At 41.4% G+C, this 21,326-nt stretch overlaps 2 protein-coding genes across 2 annotated transcripts in view; both read right to left on the bottom strand.

The window, feature by feature from the left end:
• Positions 1–3,186: 3,186 nt before the first annotated feature.
• LOC143332147 (potassium channel subfamily K member 16-like) lies at positions 3,187–5,078 on the bottom strand. The gene is made up of 5 exons (XM_076749437.1): positions 4,866–5,078; positions 4,240–4,354; positions 4,000–4,166; positions 3,619–3,787; positions 3,187–3,392 (listed from the first exon to the last, which is right to left on the bottom strand). The coding sequence occupies exons 1-5, from the start codon at positions 5,076–5,078 to the stop codon at positions 3,187–3,189; spliced, it is 870 nt and encodes a 289-aa protein (XP_076605552.1).
• A 2,570-nt stretch (positions 5,079–7,648) lies between these two features.
• kif6 (kinesin family member 6) overlaps positions 7,649–21,326 on the bottom strand; it is a 63,110-nt gene continuing 49,432 nt past the window's right edge. The window contains exons 16-22 of the mRNA XM_076748915.1: positions 16,346–16,387; positions 15,614–15,686; positions 15,329–15,464; positions 14,059–14,147; positions 10,408–10,509; positions 8,948–9,063; positions 7,649–8,281 (exon numbers count right to left, since the gene is read on the bottom strand). Coding sequence (XP_076605030.1) covers positions 8,271–8,281; positions 8,948–9,063; positions 10,408–10,509; positions 14,059–14,147; positions 15,329–15,464; positions 15,614–15,686; positions 16,346–16,387 — 569 coding nt within the window. The 3' untranslated portion in view covers positions 7,649–8,270. The remainder of the gene's footprint in view (positions 8,282–8,947; positions 9,064–10,407; positions 10,510–14,058; positions 14,148–15,328; positions 15,465–15,613; positions 15,687–16,345; positions 16,388–21,326) is intronic.

Here is a 21,326-nt window from a genome sequence, read left to right as displayed (position 1 = left end):
TTTGGCTCCCTGGTAGAACTTTGTGATCCAGGCAAGCTCAGCGTCTCAACCTCTGCAACACAGGATAGCACGGAGTGATGGTTTACCTTTGTGGCTTCTCATCTTTCCAGGGTTTGCAGGCAAATTAACCTCCACCTGCACTACTGTTTCAATCACTGCAGTGGCCTGTCATGCAAATGTAGTGGAACAAAATGAGAAGAGGGAGAGACACCAGCAGAGGTTGGGCTGTGCGTGATGACTACGGGTAAGGTCAAATATTTGGACTGTCTTGCCGTTGTCTATGAGCTCAGTTTGCCTCATCATGGCAGGAGTCAGTTCAAGACCAGTAGTTTGTATGTGGTGTCATGGTCTCTAGGACTTCAAATCTGCCTACTGCACTCCACCAGCCAACAAAGCCCAGAGCCTCCACATTATATATCAGACTATATTTCAGTTTCAATTGTGTTTGCATTTCATTCCTCAGGACAACAGTTCTCATGCTGGCAGGTATAAGACAGAGAGGGACAGTTCTCACCAGTTTGAGGTCATCTCACATCACCATCTTGATGAATGGGTTTGGTTAAGATGGCCCTCTTCAAGAGTTTACCATCAGTGTGCAAAGGCAGATGTGGACAGACACGATCACAGTGGATCACTATCCCTCCAAATATTAGAGAGCATTTAAGTTTTAATCAGTTTAAATCTAATGTTCAAAAATGCTTGAAAGACAGTGTTGTTATTGTTAAGGTCTGATGCTGAATCTGAATATATATGCACTGCTCTGTCCTACAGGTGTGTTTACTGGTATTATTTGGATGTTTTAGGGTTCAAGAGACTGTGCCGGTTTAATATTATTGTTGTTATTGTTTTCTGTCTGAACGACTTGAACTGGAATGAGCTAAAAACACCCGAAATTCTGGTCCATAACTGGAAATCATGCGTGCTGAAATGTGTACCGCAAAAGCCAGTGGATAAAATTTCACCTATTTAAGTGTTTGTGCTCTCGGGGAAAGTATTAAGCAAGTGGCACCCTGAAAGATGAGGCCAATGCTGAAGTGCCAAAAACTGCAGTTCTTCCAAGGGCCACTTGAGGCTGCTCCAAAAGCCAGTCAATCCCCAAAGACCCCATTTTAAAATGCCAACTTTACAGAAGAAATAAACATGTTTACAGCCTGGTACACAAAACAGTTTTTATGTAAGACACACATTAAAAGTCTATTAATGCTTAAAATTATGCATAATTATGGGCATAACTGCTTTGACTGACAGCTAGCCGCTAATTGGCTGGACCCACCACAACAAGCTTCACAATGGCTCTTCAGAAAGCTGTGGGTGACGTCACAGAAACTACGTCCATGTTGTGTGCCATATTGGTTGGTGCAAGTGGGTGTAGCATATATCACATATTTGCTCATAAGATGCCTTTGAGAAATGATCAAAATCACTGGAGGCATCATGAGGAGGAACAAATGATGGAATTTTGAGTGTGTAATCACTGAAACGCTGCAGGCTTTGTGACATCAACCAGGTGTGTGATTGGTCTCATTTCTTTAAACAGAATTAAACTAGCTGCAGTGACTTTGCTCACCTTTGTGAAGCCTGATCACTACTCGTTGCTGTTTGCAGCTTTATATTTGACCCATTGAGCAGCTTCCTTCAGCTGAGCACAAAAAGGGCTTGAAGCCAAATCGCTACTTGTGGCTATAATACAGTGTGATATCACACAACCAGGGACAACAGATGGAAATTAGCATTGTGCTATATCTGTGCATTTATTGTACACTGTCCCTGTTTTAAATATGACAATAAATGAAATGAAAATAAATCACACATACAGAGAGAGAGACTAACACACTCACACATACACATGTATACATGCACACTTTGTGAACAATCAAATAATGCAGATGGGTGACATGCAATAAAAAGTACAAGACTTCAAAAAACACAAATTCACAGCTCAGCAATTATTTTACATTTATACATAAAAATATTCAATTCCACCTGCTGTCTGAGAGGATGTCACTATGATATTCCAGTCTTCTTATTATGTTTTCTCTGATGTGCTTCATCTACCAGCAGCACAATTTCGTTTCTGCTCTAGCTTGGTTTTCGTTTTCTTCCCACTTTAGTTAATTTCTTATTATTTACTTCCCATTTCTGAATTACATATATTGTGAGTTGTTGTTAATTTCTCATGTTAAAGCTGCAGTAGGTAACTTGTATGAAAGCTCTGCTCATGCTGCCGGCTGCCACTCAGTCAAACAGCTGAGCGGCAGCCACCCGGAAAGGAGAAACTATCCATACCGCCGCTGCCAACAACAGCATATACGGCTAAGACAACAAACAACCAGAAAGCTAATATGGTGATTGTTACAGTAACACTCTGCAGCACATATGGTATGTTAGCGACTGTGATGTAGCGGCTGGGCAGAGTTAGCTTGTTTCTGATGCTAAGGCTAACATTTCTGGTTGTCACGGCAGCCGCGCAGAGACCGCAGGGAGGAGGGGCTTGGAGGTAGGGCATGAGTGCAGTGAAGAGGGAGGGGGAGTGACGTGGAACTTGTGTTGGTTCAAATTTTCAGGCTAAGTCTGCTCTCTTCTCCATCTTACCTACTGCAGCTTTAAATGCTAGTGGAAATGTTAAAGATTTCACATTTTAAAATATCACGTCAAGAATCAAGATTTTTGTTTCTGTCACATGTAGGTTACATCCTTGTCTCTGATTGGCTATTTCTACTCAGAGCATTCACTCGGCTGCTATCATAGGATCACTTATGAGTTGCTACTCCTGGCGAAACTATATTGTCTGTAGGAGTGTGTCACTTTATAAATCCGTCTTATTATATGGAGAAATGTTCTTTTCTTCAGTCTAATTCTTAGTGAGATAAATATGGGCCCTGGTCTACTGCACTGACTGTCTGGCTGAATCGAGGTAGGAACGTCAAACCAAAAGCTGTAATGTTTATCCAGCCTATTGTATAATATATCAAACCACTTCTCAAGAAGATTAAACATAATTCGAAATTAAAGTATTTAAAGAAGAAGCTAATATGCTGGAGGAAATATCTTACAGTAGAATTTTTTTTGCTAATAGATTAACATCTCTTATCTTCCTGTACCATGTATCATAAAATGTACAGAAAACAATCACACTAAATATATACACTACCCAGTGAATATTACAGTCCCATCTACAGTTCACTGTCAGATCTTTGACATGTCCTCTAGTTTACTGGACGACACGTCTTCTTCCTCCTGTTTCTTAAAGCCTGGATGAGTCAGGCCAATCGCATGCTCCATTACTCTGGCTCCCATGTTGAGGATAAGAGCAAGCCAAGCCAAGGCAAAGATGATCCATATACCTGCAAGGCTGCGGTACAGAGAGATGTACTCCTTCTCCGGGTCAGTCCCTACAAGAACCCACATGACCTTGTTAGAACATGCTGGTTTATCCCTGACAGAAACATCGGCTCAATATGTAGAAAAGCTAAACTCAAATCATTTTTATCTAAACAAGATGACTTTAAAATTACAACACAGTAATTGTCTCAAAGCATCAAAAGGTGTTTTCATCTTACGCAGGTGACAGCTGCAGTCTTTCCACCACGTTAACGCTTGTTTGCTCTCTCTACTCACCTACCACATAATCTCCAAAACCAATGGTGCTGAGTGTAATGAAGGTGAAATAGAAGGCCTCGCCAAACGTCCAGCCTTCCACGTAACTGAACAGCAGAGGAGGGATGACTAAAAACAACAGGCTGCCTGTGATGAGGAACAAGCTCACAGCCAGGGCCTCAACTGTTTGCTAGGAGACAAACACAGCAAAACTGGATTTAGGTGAGATCCATAAACATCAGCTGAGCATGGTAAGGGAGAAACTGCCTTTTCTTGGCCTATGTGGTTTGATCACTACAGTAATGGGTAGCAAAATTTACGAAGGCCATAAATCTGTCTAGGAACCATGGCAGATGTTTTAGTAGCAAACAGTCACAAAAAACTCAGTTCTGTGGTTAATACCCTGAATGGAATAACTCTGACAATTCCCTTCTCCAGTCGAGCCACGTGGATGGTCAGACACTTCCCAAGCTGTTTGAGGAAGGCCAGGTTCAGCGGGATCCCACACAATGCGTAAAACACACAAAACACCTGACCGGATACAGTGCTGGGGGAGAGGTTGCCATATCCTGCGAACAAGATCATGTCATTAATTTATCAAATGAGAGAGTTGAAATGATCTAAAGACGTGAAGATGCTCACCTATAGTTGTGACTACTGTGCCTGCAAAGAAGAAGGAGCTGGAGAAATCCCAGTTACTGGGGTTTGTTGAGTTGCCCGAGGGATTCACTCCGTTTTCCCAAGCATCCAAAATCACCTGCAAACACACACAAAGAAGGTGATTAAAATCCCAGAAGAAAGTCACACTCGGCTGCTTTTACATTTGGACATTTTAAAAAGGAAATGAACCACCTCACAATGGCTGACTCCATTACTCAGTTTGGATCAAGACACATTTATTGGTTTATTCGGTGAGGTTATTGTAATACCTTTTAGGGCTATGTACCTAACCTCATCATAAAATCGGTCTTCCAATTTCTGTCACACAGTGTTTAATGATCCCTTATTATCATATTTACCCAGTGATTAAGAACATACTATGATGAGTACACACAATACAACTAGGGGCCTTAAGTCAATCATGACTACCTTGATAAAGACACACCATGAATTTTAGCATGTAACCATTTGGAATATGAAAAAAGCTGACAAATTTGGTTTAATATGACAGAATCCAGATTTTTCTTACATTATAAACTGTGCCTGTTTCTCTGTTATGCCCAACTACATAAATTCCTTAAAGAACTGTGATAAAAGTGGAGAAAAACCTGAACAAACGTCTCCAAGGCTATCCGGTCCAGGCAGGTATAATTAGACAAGAAGTGCAACTTCTCCAGTTGGAAGTGGTTTCGGTTGTTGCTCTCAGCCTCTCGCTCCAGTAACTGGAAGATGATGGCCCCAACCAGCAGGTATGTGAGGTGGGCCAGAGCCAAAAGTACTGTCCAGCTCACTTTGACCCGGACCAACTGGAACCTCGCCATCAACCTCCTCCAGCACCAGAATGGACAGAATTGCTGCTCTAACTTTGAAAAGACTAACGATCAATGTCTTGATGAAATAGTAGTTCCCCAAATTAGCTTTAATTACTGCAGACTGTGGCATTCATATCCAAAAAGAGATAATAGGAAATTGTCAAAAGTGAGACAAAAAATGTATTTAAGAGTGCTCTCAAAGCCAGTTTGAAATCACAACATCAAGAAAAGTTGATGTTTGGTAAGGCTCTAACTGGATAATCATCCAAAGCTAAAACATCTCCACTCAATGCTCTTATTCTGATTGGTCAGAGTTCCTTAGGTGTTGGGTGTTGATTTATGGGTTGCTTTGGTAACGATCAAACTCCTCCTCTCCATTAGTGCGACATCTGGACACACACACTTTCAGCTGTTTCCACTAATAAGGAAACAGGCAGCATCTTGTCAGCAGAACAAAAGTTAATATTTTACTTGCTGTAGGTTGTTGGTGCCGCAGCCTTTCACCTGGATTGTGAATTGTTGGGACTAATTTCATGAGAACATGTACTTCATCCACAAATTACAAGATTCCAGGATTGACATACTTTGCAGAAATTGCTGTTGAAATAATAATGATAGGTGCCACAGCTTGAGTCATGTCGAGGGGGATACATTTAGTTGAAATATGGTCACTTTCAAATCTCATGAGGCTGAAGCTCAGCTTCCATAGAAGTCTGCTGGAACATGTGCTACAACACAACAGATCATTAAACATTTTCCCAACATTCAGAGGTCAGAGAGGTGTAGACCATAAACTGAAGAGGTGAAAGAAGTCTGTAAAGATGTAAGGATGAAGAAAAGTATTGACTTTAGAGGCATTGTCAACAACTGTAGTGGAGTAACAGAACATGGCAAACAGTGAGAATTCTATGAAGGCGACATATCACACAACATAATGTGATATGTAATATCACACAGTCACAATCAACCTGAACTTCAGAGAGTTAAACGTCAAGGTAAGTCTCATATACACTGCCATTATTAAAGGAAACACTACTCTCTCTGGTAGCTCTCTAAGCTATATGGAGTCATGCACTTAATTAGCTCCCACTGCTACTTAGAGCAGACAATCATTATTATTATTTAGTCTACCTAGACTTGTAATCTTTATGTAATTTGTGTCTTTCTGTGCCAGTTTTGTCAATTCAAAAGGGTTTTAAATGCACTCATGGCATGACGTGATGAAGTGAGGCGACTGAGAGAAATAACAGATAACATGACTTGACCAAAGAAGACTCTTTCTCCAAGGCAACTATGCCTGGATGCAAATCGTGCAGCTGCTTGTCATGTGTCAAACAAATCAAGGCAAAGCCATGCAAACAGGTTGTTCCAGTGTCCACATGTCATCCTCTGTTTGGGTAGGTGTGTAGTCATGGTTTGGAGGTCACTGGATCTATGAATCGGGATGACCAGCTTTCGTTGACGGATGCAGTGAATGTCAGAACACTGGGACAGTTGGATAAGACAGATACACTGTCTGATAGGGATGGAATTTGCATTCATGTGGTGAGGTGGTAGTACATTTAGTCAAGAACTGTGTGTTATTCATACAGGTCTCCTGTAGGTAACTGTACATAAGCATGAAGTCAGAAAGACACACAAGCACATTTCCACACAGGCCTCTTGTAGGCCACTCAAAAACTAAACTGAGTTATTCAGTCCAGTGCCAATATTCAATATAATGTACCTTAGTTTGATTTTATCCACACTGAACCATCGCATTATGTTAGCAGATTGTAAACATCCAAGAATAATCATTCTTTCCAATGCCCAATAATCAATACTGCATGCAAAGAAATGTTCGTAACCCTATTTGAATTTCAAATGCTGTATCTTAAGGAAGCCCTGTAATGACTGGAGGGCTGTCGAGGGTGCTTGCCCGCCTTCTGCCCAGTGCATGCTGGGATAGGCTCCACTTCCCTTTGTCCCTGCATAGTAGTGAACACAGATGGATATTTAACCATGAGGAGATGATCCATTCCTAAAACCATTGCACATTGATTTTGCATATATAATGTGCTTATAACACCTAATATACTGCAAAATACTTGAAAATATGGTTTCATATTTCAAGGAAACCTTAGAGATTCATTGGTGTATTGTGGACCACTTTTCCATTATCATTGATGACTTAACCAAAGCTCATCCTTATACTTTTTTGGGGTGCTTTTCCGGTTAAAGTCCATAGGGAAATTACACATAGTAACCCCCACACTGCAATTATCATTGGCAAGGAAGTAACTGTGAGGGAGGAGCTATAAGAAAAAGATTTAGCACTAGTGATAATAAAAGAACACCAACTGTGGTTAGCTGTTTCATGAATCAGGTTGTTCACAAAAAATGTAATGCTGCAACTGTATCATACTCAAATCACATGACAACAGCTTTCTGTGGAATACAGAACAAGCAAATCGGGTGTAATGGAGCCCAAACAGCTGACAGTACAGTGTGTGTTTGTAAGTGTCTACTGGTGAAGTAACTCATAAACCACTTAGGCTCGTAACTGTGAAGTACTACAGTAATTCACGTTCAGGCGTCTTGCAGTTCCTTTGGTTGCTGACATTACTCAGATTTTTATTTTCATCACTATCTTGTGCAAATTGCAAAAACACTACTGTTTTTACAGAATGTTACAAATAATCAAACAACCTTCAACTGACAACATTTGACACCACATTTGTGACATTTAGAATAAAACAAAAGCAGACAGAGATATGAGCTGCATTTGCTACTGTGCATGTCCACACTTCCTGTGAACATTTAAAAAGCAATAATACATTCAAGTCAAACATACTGGAGCCAAGCGGTTTCCGATTGCCCGCTCCTTCCTCTGATATCTTGAGACAACATTTGCTCAGATCAAATAGCCAGCGTGGGCAGTGATTTATGCTGTGGGTCATTATATCACTGTAATAATCTCCACAACAAGTCTGTGAACGCATATGAAAACCCAGACAGGATGAGCAGCTTCTGTTTGGCAGAGGGGTCCTTGTATGAATGAATCTAGTATACTTTGGACCAGCTGAGATGTCACCTCACATCTTTGTCAGTCCATCCGCACCCAAAAATGTCCAGTACACATTTTTAGACAGATGAGGGGGTTGTACAAGCAGTCCTGATATCTTCACGCCTGGCATACTTCACCAGCACTTTGCTTTCTTACTAAGATGAACCTGGAATTCATAAAAAAAAGGCAGATTAGATAGCCTGTAAGAATTTGAGGAAAAGAAAAACCCTTAGTACCAGATCAAAATTTGGATTTTCAGGGTAACAATCTTTGAAATGAAATGACTTGAACTACAATAATAGCCTCCACTCTGAAATCATGCCGTCCCTGTTGGCCCTACACTGTTAAGTGACTTAAAAGCTGTTTTGATAGGAGGGACAGAATCGTACAGGGGTTCTCAACAACCCAAGGAGAGGGGATTTCCTGTAAAAAAAACAAAACAAAACAAAACAAAGTCTGGAAAAGTCACTATGCAGCAGTAGTGTCAAGTTAATTGGCATGGAACTAGGAACCTTGTCTAAAGTGGGGAAAGAAAGATTACGGAGGGCAAACGACTGTTTTTCTGTCTGGTGTCTCTGCTCGTTTGGCCATCGTTCTGTCTATTCATATGACCTCAGCCGGTCTGGACAGCTAGTGACAAACCACACGACGGCCCAGTCCACTTTACTGTCTGCCAAAGTAAGCAGCTACACAAGGGTCAAAAGCTGAGGAGACAGAGTGTGCAACAGAGAGAAAATATGTAAGAGCAAACTACCAGTGGTTGTAGAGCAGTAGAGAAAGAACGAGTCTGTTGAAGGGGTGAGAGTATGTGTGTATGTGTGTGCGTACTTACCTGTCCTGTTGAGGAGGTTTTGCCTGGCTCTGACAAAGGCCAGAATATCAGCATCAGTCTGTGGGTCTCCAGTCAGGGGCAGAGAGGAAGATGAGAGCTTGATGGTGGACATGGCCCTAAAGTGGACATATGTTCAATGTAGCATGATAATCAGCTGAAAATCTTCAGTTTCTGGAAGACAAATAAGGACTTTACGTTGGTCTAGCTTACAGCAAATCCTTTGGGCTATATGTGTGTGCTGGAGGAAGGAGGTGTAATGGGAATTCTTATTATTCATCTTCTCTTTTACTCAATCATAAGTATTAATAAGTCTTAAAGCCAAATGAACAACCATGTCATATAATTAGGTGTGTGCGTGTGTCATAATCTGCTGACCATGTAACCACGTACAGTATGTTATTATGCACTGATTAAGTGAACCTTGTGTCCTGATTGTACAATCTGACGTGCCTATTGTGCTGACATTGTTCTGATGATAGAACAAAGTCACCCTGTCTACAAAGATAATGTATTGCATACAATCTATCAACTTCTCCTGCTCCGGGCTCTTTCTTGTGATCTCACACTCAAGTATCAGCAAGAAGGGAGTCTGTCTGATGGTGTCAGAATAAACTCACAGACAACGAACGACTCTGTGCTTTTTAGTACAAAATTGCCAGAACAGAGGGCACATATGCTTAAAAGCCCCTCACCATTCTGAACACAACAGCTGTAAAATGTTTTAACTGTTCTTGTTAAAGCTAAAAACCGTCACAGTTAACGCTCCTCATAGCATGAAGCCTCTGTATCGAACAAAAGTATCTCTGTACTGGAAGTGGTTGCTGGAAACAGCTAAAAGCATCTATGCTATGCACTGGGTGTTTCGCTGTGCTTGTAAAATGGAGTTTCAGCAGCAGCGTTCAAGGACGACCCCAGGCCTTTGATCTGTTAATGGAGTCTGGGGACGTAACCTCACAAAAAACTACAAATGTATGGCCATGTAGGAGGGAAAACACTGCACAGCTATAAATTCTTCAGGTCTGGGCTGTATGTGGAGACTTAAGAGCGACTGCAAAAATGTGGAATATGTGACGATATTGTTTGCATTTGTGCAAACACTTAATAAATGCAAAGTGTACAAATGGGTCTTAACCCTAATTGAACCAAATTCACTGAAATATCAATTCAGTTCATCTCTATATTTTTCATGGACTTGGTAAATCAAAACTGCGCTATTGTGAAGTAAGAAATGGCCCATGTTAAACATTGGTTAGATGTTGTTTTTTATGTAATGATAAAGACACCTGTGAAACTATTTCTGAACCACAAATCTTAATCACAGGGAATTCCTTAGCGATTGTCTTTGATGTCAGATAGAGAAAAGCCCACACAGCTACAAATTTGATGAATGTATGTGTTCTGATTTCTGATTTCAAAGCCGTCCATTAATTTCCAACATGCTCAGCTAGGCCTCAGTGTACCTCCACTCAGCTGAAGGAGTGAAGTCAGTCACCCTCCCATCCAGGGGCTCATGCCATGCTGGGACAGCTGTCAGGGGAGGTATGCTTTTGTGGATGAAGCTTCTGAAATTCAGAGAAACGTAATTACAATTACATGATGTGAACAAAGTGTAGTATAATCCAGCAGTACCTCATACGGACTAAATTGAGATGCTAGGCTGACCTGATATCTTGAACAGAAGCAGTGGAGCAGTCTGGATTTGGCTTGGGGCCTACTACAGAGTCTCTCACAGTACTGCTCCAACCAGGTTAGCAGAGCACTTCATAAATAAATAAATATTGCTACGCCATAATCCCAGAACAGTAGGTGCTCCATGTGTCTCACTGTGTTTGTACTCTGTGTCATCCTTTTGTTTTCAGCAATAGGTGCTTGTCTTAACCACAAGAGGGAGCAACAATGCAACAAAGTCTGCACAGGGTTTCAGGAGGCTTCACCGTGTCAAATGTAAGATCTGTTCAGACCTTTTTAATACCACATAATTTATAATAATTCATTCCTGCCAAAGTTTGACAGTGTGATGCTTTTATTTTTTCAACGCGTCCCAGCTGTATAACCAATGCTTCCTGATGACACAATTAACGCAACATACCCTGGGCTCAGATAGGCAGCAGGAAGTGAATAGGTAAATTAAAAATGAGAGCTTCCTCACTACTGCAGCGAGCACTAGGACCAGTTTAAAAGACAGCAGCGTTTACTACATTATTGCAACACACAGCAGGCAGGAGAATATATTTAAGACTTTTAGAAATTCTGTTCAGTTTTTTTAAATACTATCAACTGTCTGATTTATTTATTTATTAATTTTGAGGAAAATGAATTCAATGCTTTTTAAGAGTTTAAGACCTGCAGATACACTGATACAGTCTGAGTAGTGAAGATGGCCAACTTAATATAACCTGTGGTCGTGTCTGTGAATGCCACACATATCTGTGTCATCCAATCATTTGTCATGTCAGACTTGTGGCAAACACGGGATGCCAAATACCACCTGTATAATTGCTAAATGGCTAATCACAGTGTGAATCATTTCCCCTACTAATCTTGCCATGAAGCAAACAAACACAATTACCATTTGTTCAATATTTGTTCCATGGAAACAAGCACTGAGAACTAGGTTGTTGGCCATTAATCAAGTGAAGCATGGCAGAGCAGAGGGTAGGCCGGATGTGAGCGTCGCTGAGCAATGAGCAGGCAGAGCAGAGGGTAGGCTGGATGTGAGCAGGGTAGACAATGAGTGGTGATACAGCTACAAGAGTCAGATGAGCACCACACCCACATCATAGACACACACAAACCCAGAGAGGAAGAGGCTATATTTGAAACCACCTGGTATACCAGTGATACATACTGAATCTGCAAAAATCTAGACATGAATGAACATTTTCAGGGTTGAGAAGCTCCATAAGTCCCTCCACAGACTACAGCAACAATGGCAGAGGAAAGCCAGGCCCACAACTGAAAGATGTTTTTGATCTTCATATGTCTGTTATTCCTTAATCTTACTCTCCTCGTTACATTAACTTTTGACACTGTTTATTGAACTTATGCAGCTTTTGCCAAGGAGGAAGTGTTCACAATATTTTTCTGGAAACTGTGAAAAACCGAGGAGATGTTGCACAGTAGTGATGGTTTACCAGTAGCCATGTTATTGTTAATTTCCGCTTTCAAGAACCGGAAACCAGCTAAGCCTAGCTGAGCATACTGTAAAATAAATCAAATTAACAGTTTTATACTGCATACTTCTATGACAAAGGATAATAAGCAGTGTGTATTACATATTGTATACTACGTTCTTCAGTAGTATGTAGTAGGCAATTCCAAATAGCCTGTGTTCTTCTCAGTCAGTGCCACTTTGTTGTTGTACTGTGTGCAAAGAGTTTCAGTTCTTTCCTAGTATTCAGTCCTGATCTTTGCTTTGTTTCCAAAAGCTTGACTGTCTTTTTCTGGACAGGAGACACAAGGAAGGGGAAAAAACATAAGACTCCCCCCATTCCTCAATGACAGCCCCCAGGAGAACCACCAGGCCTGTCAGGATGGGCCTTGGATGAGGGAGGAGTCAAGATGAGACAGTGTGCCGCTCAGGACCATTCCCCTCTCAGTCAACAAGGTATTGGTACCCCCGGCCTAGGTGATGTACATCCAGCAGTCAGTGGGTGGTGTAAGCCTGGTGGTTGTAAACAATCCGTGTAGGTGGAGGGGGAGAATACAGTGGCATGCAAATGTTTGGGTACCCCTATTCAAAATTCACTGTGCATGGTCAGTACTTATTAACACCCTGTTTGGAAAGTATCACAATCTGTAAAGGCTTTTTGTAGCCAGCTGAGAGAGTGGGTAAAGATGGTGGGCAGCTAACTCTCTCCATATAGCACTCACAGAGATGATTAGCTATTCTGATGGCCAAGGAAATTAGGGAGTCTAAGGTGTTGGTTTCATCCCTAGTGCCTAGCTTATCCCTCACCACATCACTAAGATGACGAAGAGAAAGAGTTACCATTCCATCCACAATCGCAGCTATGATCCTACACTCAACTTAGCACCCTCCTACACCATGGGGGACCCTCATAAATGTGGAGGAGACATCTGGCAGTGTCTCTACCCCAGATGGGGTGATCAAAAACCTTCCTAGACAAAAGTTAACAAAGGAGGAACTAATGGCATTTTGGTTCTCATACACGGCTGTAGCTCAGACCAGAGCATTAAGGAATTCCATAATGTATGTAATCTTGGACCCTGCACATACCCAGGTCCTGAGGGTGCTGGGACATAAGGCTCTCCAAACGGGGCAGTCGACGGAGCAGGAGTGGCTCAATAGGTAGACTGGATGGGTTGGAAAACAGGGACTGGATTTGAGAAGTGAGTGGAAACCATGTCTACCTGGTTCCACGTGTTCTTGTATTAAGTTGCTTTTATTAACCCACAAGAGCACCTTTGGTGGCAAGGGCTTGGCAGAAAGAATCCACATCCGTTTTGAATGACCCTGTGTCTCTGAGGTCCATAGATGGCCAGATCATTCTGTAGCAATCAGCAAGGGGGGATCCAAACAGAGGAGACACACTCTGATTGCAAATGATTAAGAAAATGTTTATTGGCTGGTTTCAGGGGATGAAAGTGCATGAGGTAACTGAACAGAGGGGAAGTCTGGATGTGAGAGTGGCTGAGTGATGAATAGGCAGGTAGGCAGTCAGTGATCCACTTAGACCAGGGGTGGGGAACCTCCGTGCCCCAGGCTATGTACCGTCTGCATGACTGTTTGAAGTGGCCCGTGAGTCAATTCACGAATACAAAAATAACATAAAATAGTACACTGAAATGTTCCTGATCACAACATGCCAGGTCACATCAACGCATCATGGCGACGGTCAAGAAAACAAAAGCAGATGCAATGTGTCACCTGGGGACTCGGCTGTAGCCATGACATTCTTTATGTAACCAGTCAGTTCTGCAGAGACTCAAAATCAATGCTTAATGCAAGACCACTGCATCACAATCTAATGAAACATAGTTTCATTAGTTTAATAGGCGTACTTTACCATCTGCTTGAGGGATGGAAGGACAGACAAAAAGCAGTCAGTCAGTTTTTACACCACAAAAACACAGAAAATGTATCTCACCTAAATCCTGGAGTGCCAGGTGATGATGGCTGCAAGGTTCTGCATCGTGACCCTGTGTGACATCTGGCTGTAGCCTCTGACTCAGACTCCTAGTCACATTAATTGAGAAATAATTGAAACATTGCTAGAACATCAGCAAAAACACCATTTCCTGCTGGCGATAATTAAACACAATGTGGCCATATGTAACTGAAGGAACAGAAAACAAAGTATTTTGTGTCTTGTTGCTCCATCATACCTCTCACTCAGGTTTAATCAACCACATGTGTACTGTTTTCCAAAAACACAGCAATAAATGGTTCCACAAAGCTGATTGATATATGTAAGTATGCTGGAAAGGAAAAGCTGCTTCCTGCTTAGACGACCAAAACTGCATATGTAAGGCCCGTCTGTCAGACTTCCTCTTCTTTCAATTTGTCATTCAGTAATAAATTCCCAAACCTTGCTCAGATGTGAGTAAGATATTGTTCTCCATTCATTAGATCAAACCCAAAGAGTAGAAGCCAGCAGTGTCTGCTGGTCAGATGTTCTGCTTAACATCTTCTTTGTGGTTGGAAATGTGCACAGCAGCCGTAAAGACTAAGCAAAGTGTGAGACCAGAGACTTCGGTAGTAGACTTCCATCTCTGTACGTCAGTGTAATCCATTAGTAGAACTTTTCAATTCATCTTTCCTCCCAAGCTTTAGCAAGAATTATCTTTAACTATACTGTACACGTTGCTAAAGTATTTACGCACACACACAAAATGATCATTTAGGACTGAAATAAACACTGACTCCATTCTTGTCCCTGCTGTGTTGCTGAGAAACCTCATGAACATATTGTCCTTATTAAGGCTCCGTCTGCTGAGACAATGTATTGATGCTGTTGCTGTCTTGCCTCTAAGCTGCTCCCCAGGCCCTTGTTTGGGTCACATGGAATACTTTAAAAATGTGTTTCCATGTATTTGCCTCCTACATATCTTCCCACCAGCGGCCATGCAGCATGATGCAGAGCAGAGGCTGTAATGGCCACAATGGTGCCATAAAAGCTTCAGAAGTCAAAGACACATGCATATCAAATTGCAAACACACAATTAAGTGCCATAGAGGGAAGTATTAAAAAAACACACAAAAGAAAACACCCATAAATATGGAGACAAAGATGGACAGACAATCCCTCCTGTCTAAGGTCACTAACATATCTGTGACACACTGTCATTATGTCATGCTTACAGACGCTTTATGTGCTGCTGTCTCATAGAGAGGTAGAAAACAGTAAGGTCAGTCACCTGCTCACTGGAAGCATCCTGGCTCCACCACTTCTGGAAGTCCCTCTGGAGCTTGACCTTTGCCCTCTCCAACAACAGCTGCAGGTGCTCAATCTCTGTCCTCAGCGCTTTGAGACGGCCAATGGTGCTCTTGTAACTGATGGGACATATCATCTGCACCAAATTCATCTTTTGTCCACATTACACAGCATCGTCTGTGTCTAATCAATCTCAGCAGGGTCCTGGGAGGAACTATAAAAACATTTGGTATAGTAATACATAAAAATTCACTTTTACTATACTTACACCCTTTTTTCTTGCTCAATGTGTTTGCGCAGGTTTTCCTCCACCAGGTCGACCTCTTCAGCCTCTGTCTGAGCTGGACAGGCAGAAGCCATGGAAATGTTTGACAGACAGACAAAAATGTGGACACACTGCAGTTAAATCAGTCAGAATGGTTTCTTGCCCCTTTGGTTCAGAAGCTGGCAAACATGTGTTGTGTAAATGTGAATGCATTTCATTCAAAGACAATGTTTTAAATACTGGCCCTGGATAATAGAAGCCAGGCTGCTGTGATGTGCTCTCTGATGCCGGCCTCAAAATAACAAGAAAAGCCTTTGGCGCTTGAACTGGAGGGATAGATGTTTGTGTGCTTTACAACCAGATTTCCTCATCAAAGCATTAATGTCACTGATGAAAACGGTCAGAAAAGAGTAAATGAAGGAGTGTTAAAGCTGGATGCAAAGGCTTTTGTTGCTAAGCTCTCAGTCTGCGAGGCCTACGGCTTTGAAGTGGGCACTGCTCACATACAGCAGAGGAGCACTCACAGTGTGCCCATAGTGTTCACTACCCCATTCTGAAAGGAGCTCAATATCAAAAAGATGACAAACAGAGTTTTCATTGGTGACAGCTTTGTTCATCCTTTCAGGCAGGAGTGAAATATGTGGAGATTTAGCATGTGATGCATTTAATTGCTTCAAGTGTACATGCATGATTCAGGTTTTGCTTTGGGCATATCCATTATCAGGTTGGTCTTACCGTGAGCTGCCCTGCGCATCACCAACTGCTTCTTCAGCTCATCTGGGAAAGTGAGAGGAAAAAAACTTAAAAACTTAAAACATTTCTCCCATTCCTACATTATTTAAATTAGCCAACTCAACATTATTCTCCTGCTTCTACATTATATTATCACGGTCTGAGGATGACGGTTAAAGTTCACATTTTAAAACAATTCACTTCAGTTTTTATGCACAGTATATAACGGCAAATCACATGTCTCATGACACTTTCCATACAGAGCAGGTCTAAACCATACAATTTACAATTACCCTTAAGTACCTCTTTGGAAAAAGTTTTCTAACATTGTGTTATTCTGAAGAGAAACATACATCAACATACAGGATGAGACCAGGATTTCTACTGTTCTTGAGGGAGCTACACAATGAAACAAACCACAGTTTGGGATTCAGTGGGAATTCAATGAATCCCTCAAAGGGCTGCTGGAGTGACTAGAAACAGATCCATACCACTAAGATAATCAATATGCAAAATGCTCAGTGCAATGCCATTAAGTGTGATAATAAGAGACTAGAGGATGAGTTGGCATGGTGGAAGGAGGACATCAACCATCAGACAGTTGGACAGAAATTTTTAAACTGACTTTTGAATTTAATATGACTCCCATGATCCCAAGCTACTTCACAACATCATCAAAGCATGTTTTTGTTCTCACTGGTTTGATTGAGAGACCTCTCGTGGCATAAATGACATACTGTGCATTTAAGACAGGACAGACTGCTGAGATACACACTTCCACAGTCCTCAAAATGAACTCTTGTGACTCCAGTGAGCCTGGAAGCAACATGAGGGAGGCTTTCTGGATTGCTGCCTGTGGCAGTAATACTGTTGACATATGGTTAAGTAATTTGTGCCTGTTCTTCTGTTTTCATTGTCTCTCTTCCCTTAATTGAAGTAATGAATTGCCTTATTGAAGAAACTGGATTTGTGATGCAAAGCTGTGGTGGCACAGGACAACTCTACAATAAATGGATTAAAATAAATTGTGTGTGTTTGAGGCCATTTCTATCTACACTATAAGACCAGTCAGGATACATTTACGAACGGACAACAAAAGGACGTAATGTCACACTGTGATCAAGGATGGTGATAGTGAGTTAAATGAATGAGCAGAAAAATTATGAGACAGACTAAAAGATAAAAGAGATGTTGGAAGGCAGAGTCTTTTGTGGTGAGTTTCCATTCCACTTTCTCTGTTCTTAGACTGTACACATGTAGACGGAGCGAGCCTGCAGCTCTTTCTGTAATACGATCCTGTCGCCAATCTAAAAGCCAAGGCCCAAGCTCCAAGCACGAGAAATCCAGATGATCATTTCCCCCCAAAATATGTGGTGTGGGAAGCTACCTTTTCATCCAACACCTCTCATGGTGCCATAGAACAGTCAGATTAGAGCTCTTGCTTCGTCAAAGAGACGAAGAAGAAGACACTGAAAACATTTAAGACAAACAATGACCTGGACTAAAGCCAGGTCTCTGTAGAGGGCCGGGGATTAATAGAGAATAACATTCTTATCACACACTTCAGGTCTAGTTTTACATCAACTCTCATCGTTCCAATAAAAAAAAGGTTTCAAACTTTCTGTAATCTACTCACACAACACACAGTCCTAGCATGACGTGAGCAGAAAACCACATATAAGCAGTTATTTATTTCAACTTATTTTGAAGTGGAAATGATCTCACCCCTAAGCAAAGGCTAGACTCGGATTTTCCTGCTGGTTATGTAAGGGTATTGCAGTTTGGGATGCATATGTGTCCAAGCCTGTGGTGAACTTTGCATAAGCTTTATGAACAATGTGATAGGAATGATCAGCTAAAGGTGTGAGGAGTTAACTGACCTACAGTCACTATTCTTAGCGTTTGATTTTTCATGCTGTGTGTTCTGTGTAGTTATTCTTTTTTCACTTGTACTTTAAGGTCAAACCATTTCTTTTCAGTGTCAGCCACAGTTCTGTCTTTCTGCCCTACCTTGTTCACTGCAGTGGCAATATAGGTCTTATTTGTCAACCCTCTGTTTAGTCCACCTAATAATATGCTGCCTGGCTTCAATCTCCTCTACCATCGCTGTGATCTTGTCTTCCTTTGCTTTTCTCTTCTGGTCCATGGCTATTCCTGACTAAACCCTCACTGGCATTATATAAGGGGAAATAACAAAGCAGGTGTTGTCAATTTCAGTTGATTTGAGATTTGTAGATCACAGGAGCATAATTTACAAATTGGATTAGGACCTGCTTCAGCAAGGTTTTTATGCTCAGCATCTTTATGAATTGATTGAAAGCACACTATTGAAAATGATCCTAAGACTAAGTTCAAGTATAAATCTAAGCATATTTTTTTTATAAATTAGGCCCCAGCTCATCTTTCAAAACTCTTTACAAATACTTCTCTTTCAATGTAGACCACTATTGAGGGTTTCAGTAGACAGTGGAGACGTGAATGGATGATGTGAAATGTTACAAATGACACACAGGGACATTTTGTGGTCACGATGACACAGTTTTTCCTAATGCCTATAGAGTAAGAACTCCTCACAAAGCCATGTGTTTTCATACATTAGTAGTTAGGGCAGCCGAGCATGTAAATGAAGTGAGACACTATGCAGCTTTACGTTGTGGTCAGGTGGGCAGCCCAAGTCTTCCAGCGGACACAACGTTCTAAAACATGACCGACGACTAATGGATGTCTACTCTCCGTTCATATAACATAAAAGGATTAAGAAATATTTATGCCCTGAGTATGCCATGTTGACAGGGTGAAGAAGTGCAAGGAACATGTAACAGCAACATTAAGAGCATGGGGCCAACACCACCCGCGTGGCTTCCATCAGTCATGGCATGTTCTGAAGCCAAGCGGTTACACATGAGGACTATAGTATTTGTCAGGGTCGTGGTATAATAATTGGATGCGCTATATGCGTAAATTATTCCCAATCCTGGACTACAATGCAGATGGACATATGCAATATGTATATATAACATTATTCTGCTAACACAACCTTAAATATGGTGTGAGAATAAAGTATGGTGCTGTTGGCCATCCTGCTAAAAATATACATAAAGTCAGCATTGACTGAAGTCAAACATTAAAGACTTTTTGGTCAGGACATGCTGTTGAAAAACTGAATGCAATTTCAACAGTATTTCTGACCTTCAATGACAAGAAAAATTCCATAAAAGATTCATTTGCATACGTGTCAAGTAATAGTGGTGTGCGGTGTGCTGACTGCAATATTTCATTACACTTGAGTGCTCCTATACCCCTTCCAGGACAAGACTGCGGGCTCAATACCACAACCTCTTCCAAACCATGCAGGGTTTCCCCCCAACATCGGCAGGGGACGTGCCGTCGTCTTAAAGGACCGGTTTCAGGCTGCAAGCCTCAATAAATATTTGGTGATGTTTGTGGCCCGGAGGTTACACGTGATATTCTGCACAAATACCACAGCAAGCTCTAGATCATACATACTTTACAGCTTCTCAGTATCTGGGTGGGTGTCAATTCAAGTGTATTTGAGGAATGAATGCATTGTTAAGCTTCTCCACAAAGTAATAAAAATCTTGGTCTGACCAATATAATCTGACCAATAAACAAGAACCATAAGAGCAGCTTATATAGAAGGAAGCATAAAAGGTTGCTTATGATGAACTGAGAGTTGAATGTAGCATCCTGTGTTTATTGGACAGCTGTGCTCATGACAGTGTTGTCTGAGGTCATAATCTATACCTGGAACTACATAAATCATTCTAATAAGCAGCTGATTACATTAGCACTGCAAGAAAATCACCACAACGGTCATGATCGATCTAGTGGTTACACTTTTGCTGTGATATTCCTTCACAAGTGCTTTGGAACAATCTTCTTGGTACTCACACACATTAAACTCGAATAGACTTATCCTATCTATCCCAAAAAATCCTTGGGTCTCCAGGTCACTTCAGCAAAGATAAACAGAGATACCAAAGCAGGTGCACATGCTCCATCACGTGCATCAGAGAAATCAGGAGAACCTGCTCATTTCCAGCTGCCCATCACCCTTCATACAGTAGAAGACGTGTATCCCTGATACATCCTCACACTTTTTGGACCAAAGGGCTTGGAGCGTAGGCTCCTCCAGTGGGATTGCATTCCAGATTCATATGCTGTGGCCAAGAACAATACTGTAAATCATGGAAATGTTTAGACACTGGTGTCTCAGAGGGCTACTGCCTCTTCCTCTCTTCCCTGCTACTGACGCTAATGCTGGGTACATCCATCAGGAAAACCAGCACAAAGCTTTTGTCTATACTATGCTAAATGTTTCAATGTTCTACATTAACCATGAGACACAGGTAGTGTAAAATTTCCAAGCAGGGCTTCCAAGATGGCAAGGAAACACACAGCTAAATATTATGGTACTACTTTCCATCCAGAAGAGGCAACCACGGTCCACTAAAAACACTCCCTCATCTAGGAAGAATGCTGCTCCATGTACCTAAAAATGTAATAACATCTGACAGCATCAAGATGTTTTTTTTTTTTTGGATATCTTTCCATATTTGAATCAGATTATGAATTAAAATATTAAGGCTTATCAAAATATTGCATTCATTTAGTAAATCCAGTTTCTCCCTAGTACATCCACACAGTAATGACGTCGATGTATGATACACGGCTGCATCAGCACCTCATGGATTAAAAGCTGAAAAACACTAAAATTCCAAGAGTGATAAGTGTATGCTGGCATGTATGAGGGTAACAGTCAACTGCTACCAAACCACAGAGTGTGATGTGAGGCAGCAGTGATGTCTGGTGTGAGGTAAGCCCGTCCATTTCAATGGCATGTGAAATGAGCCACAAACACAGTTCAGGAAAATTCAGAAATGTAGCTCCATCCAGTGTCGCTCTAATCCAGATCGAGTCCTAACAACACGTTTTTCACGTTTTTGAGTTCACTGAATTACAT

The sequence above is a fragment of the Chaetodon auriga genome, chromosome 14 (genome assembly GCF_051107435.1).
Source record: "Chaetodon auriga isolate fChaAug3 chromosome 14, fChaAug3.hap1, whole genome shotgun sequence".
Classification (NCBI taxonomy): Eukaryota; Metazoa; Chordata; class Actinopteri; order Chaetodontiformes; family Chaetodontidae; genus Chaetodon; species Chaetodon auriga.
Note: the sequence above shows the minus strand (reverse complement) of the source record. Positions and strands in the feature narration are given on the sequence as shown.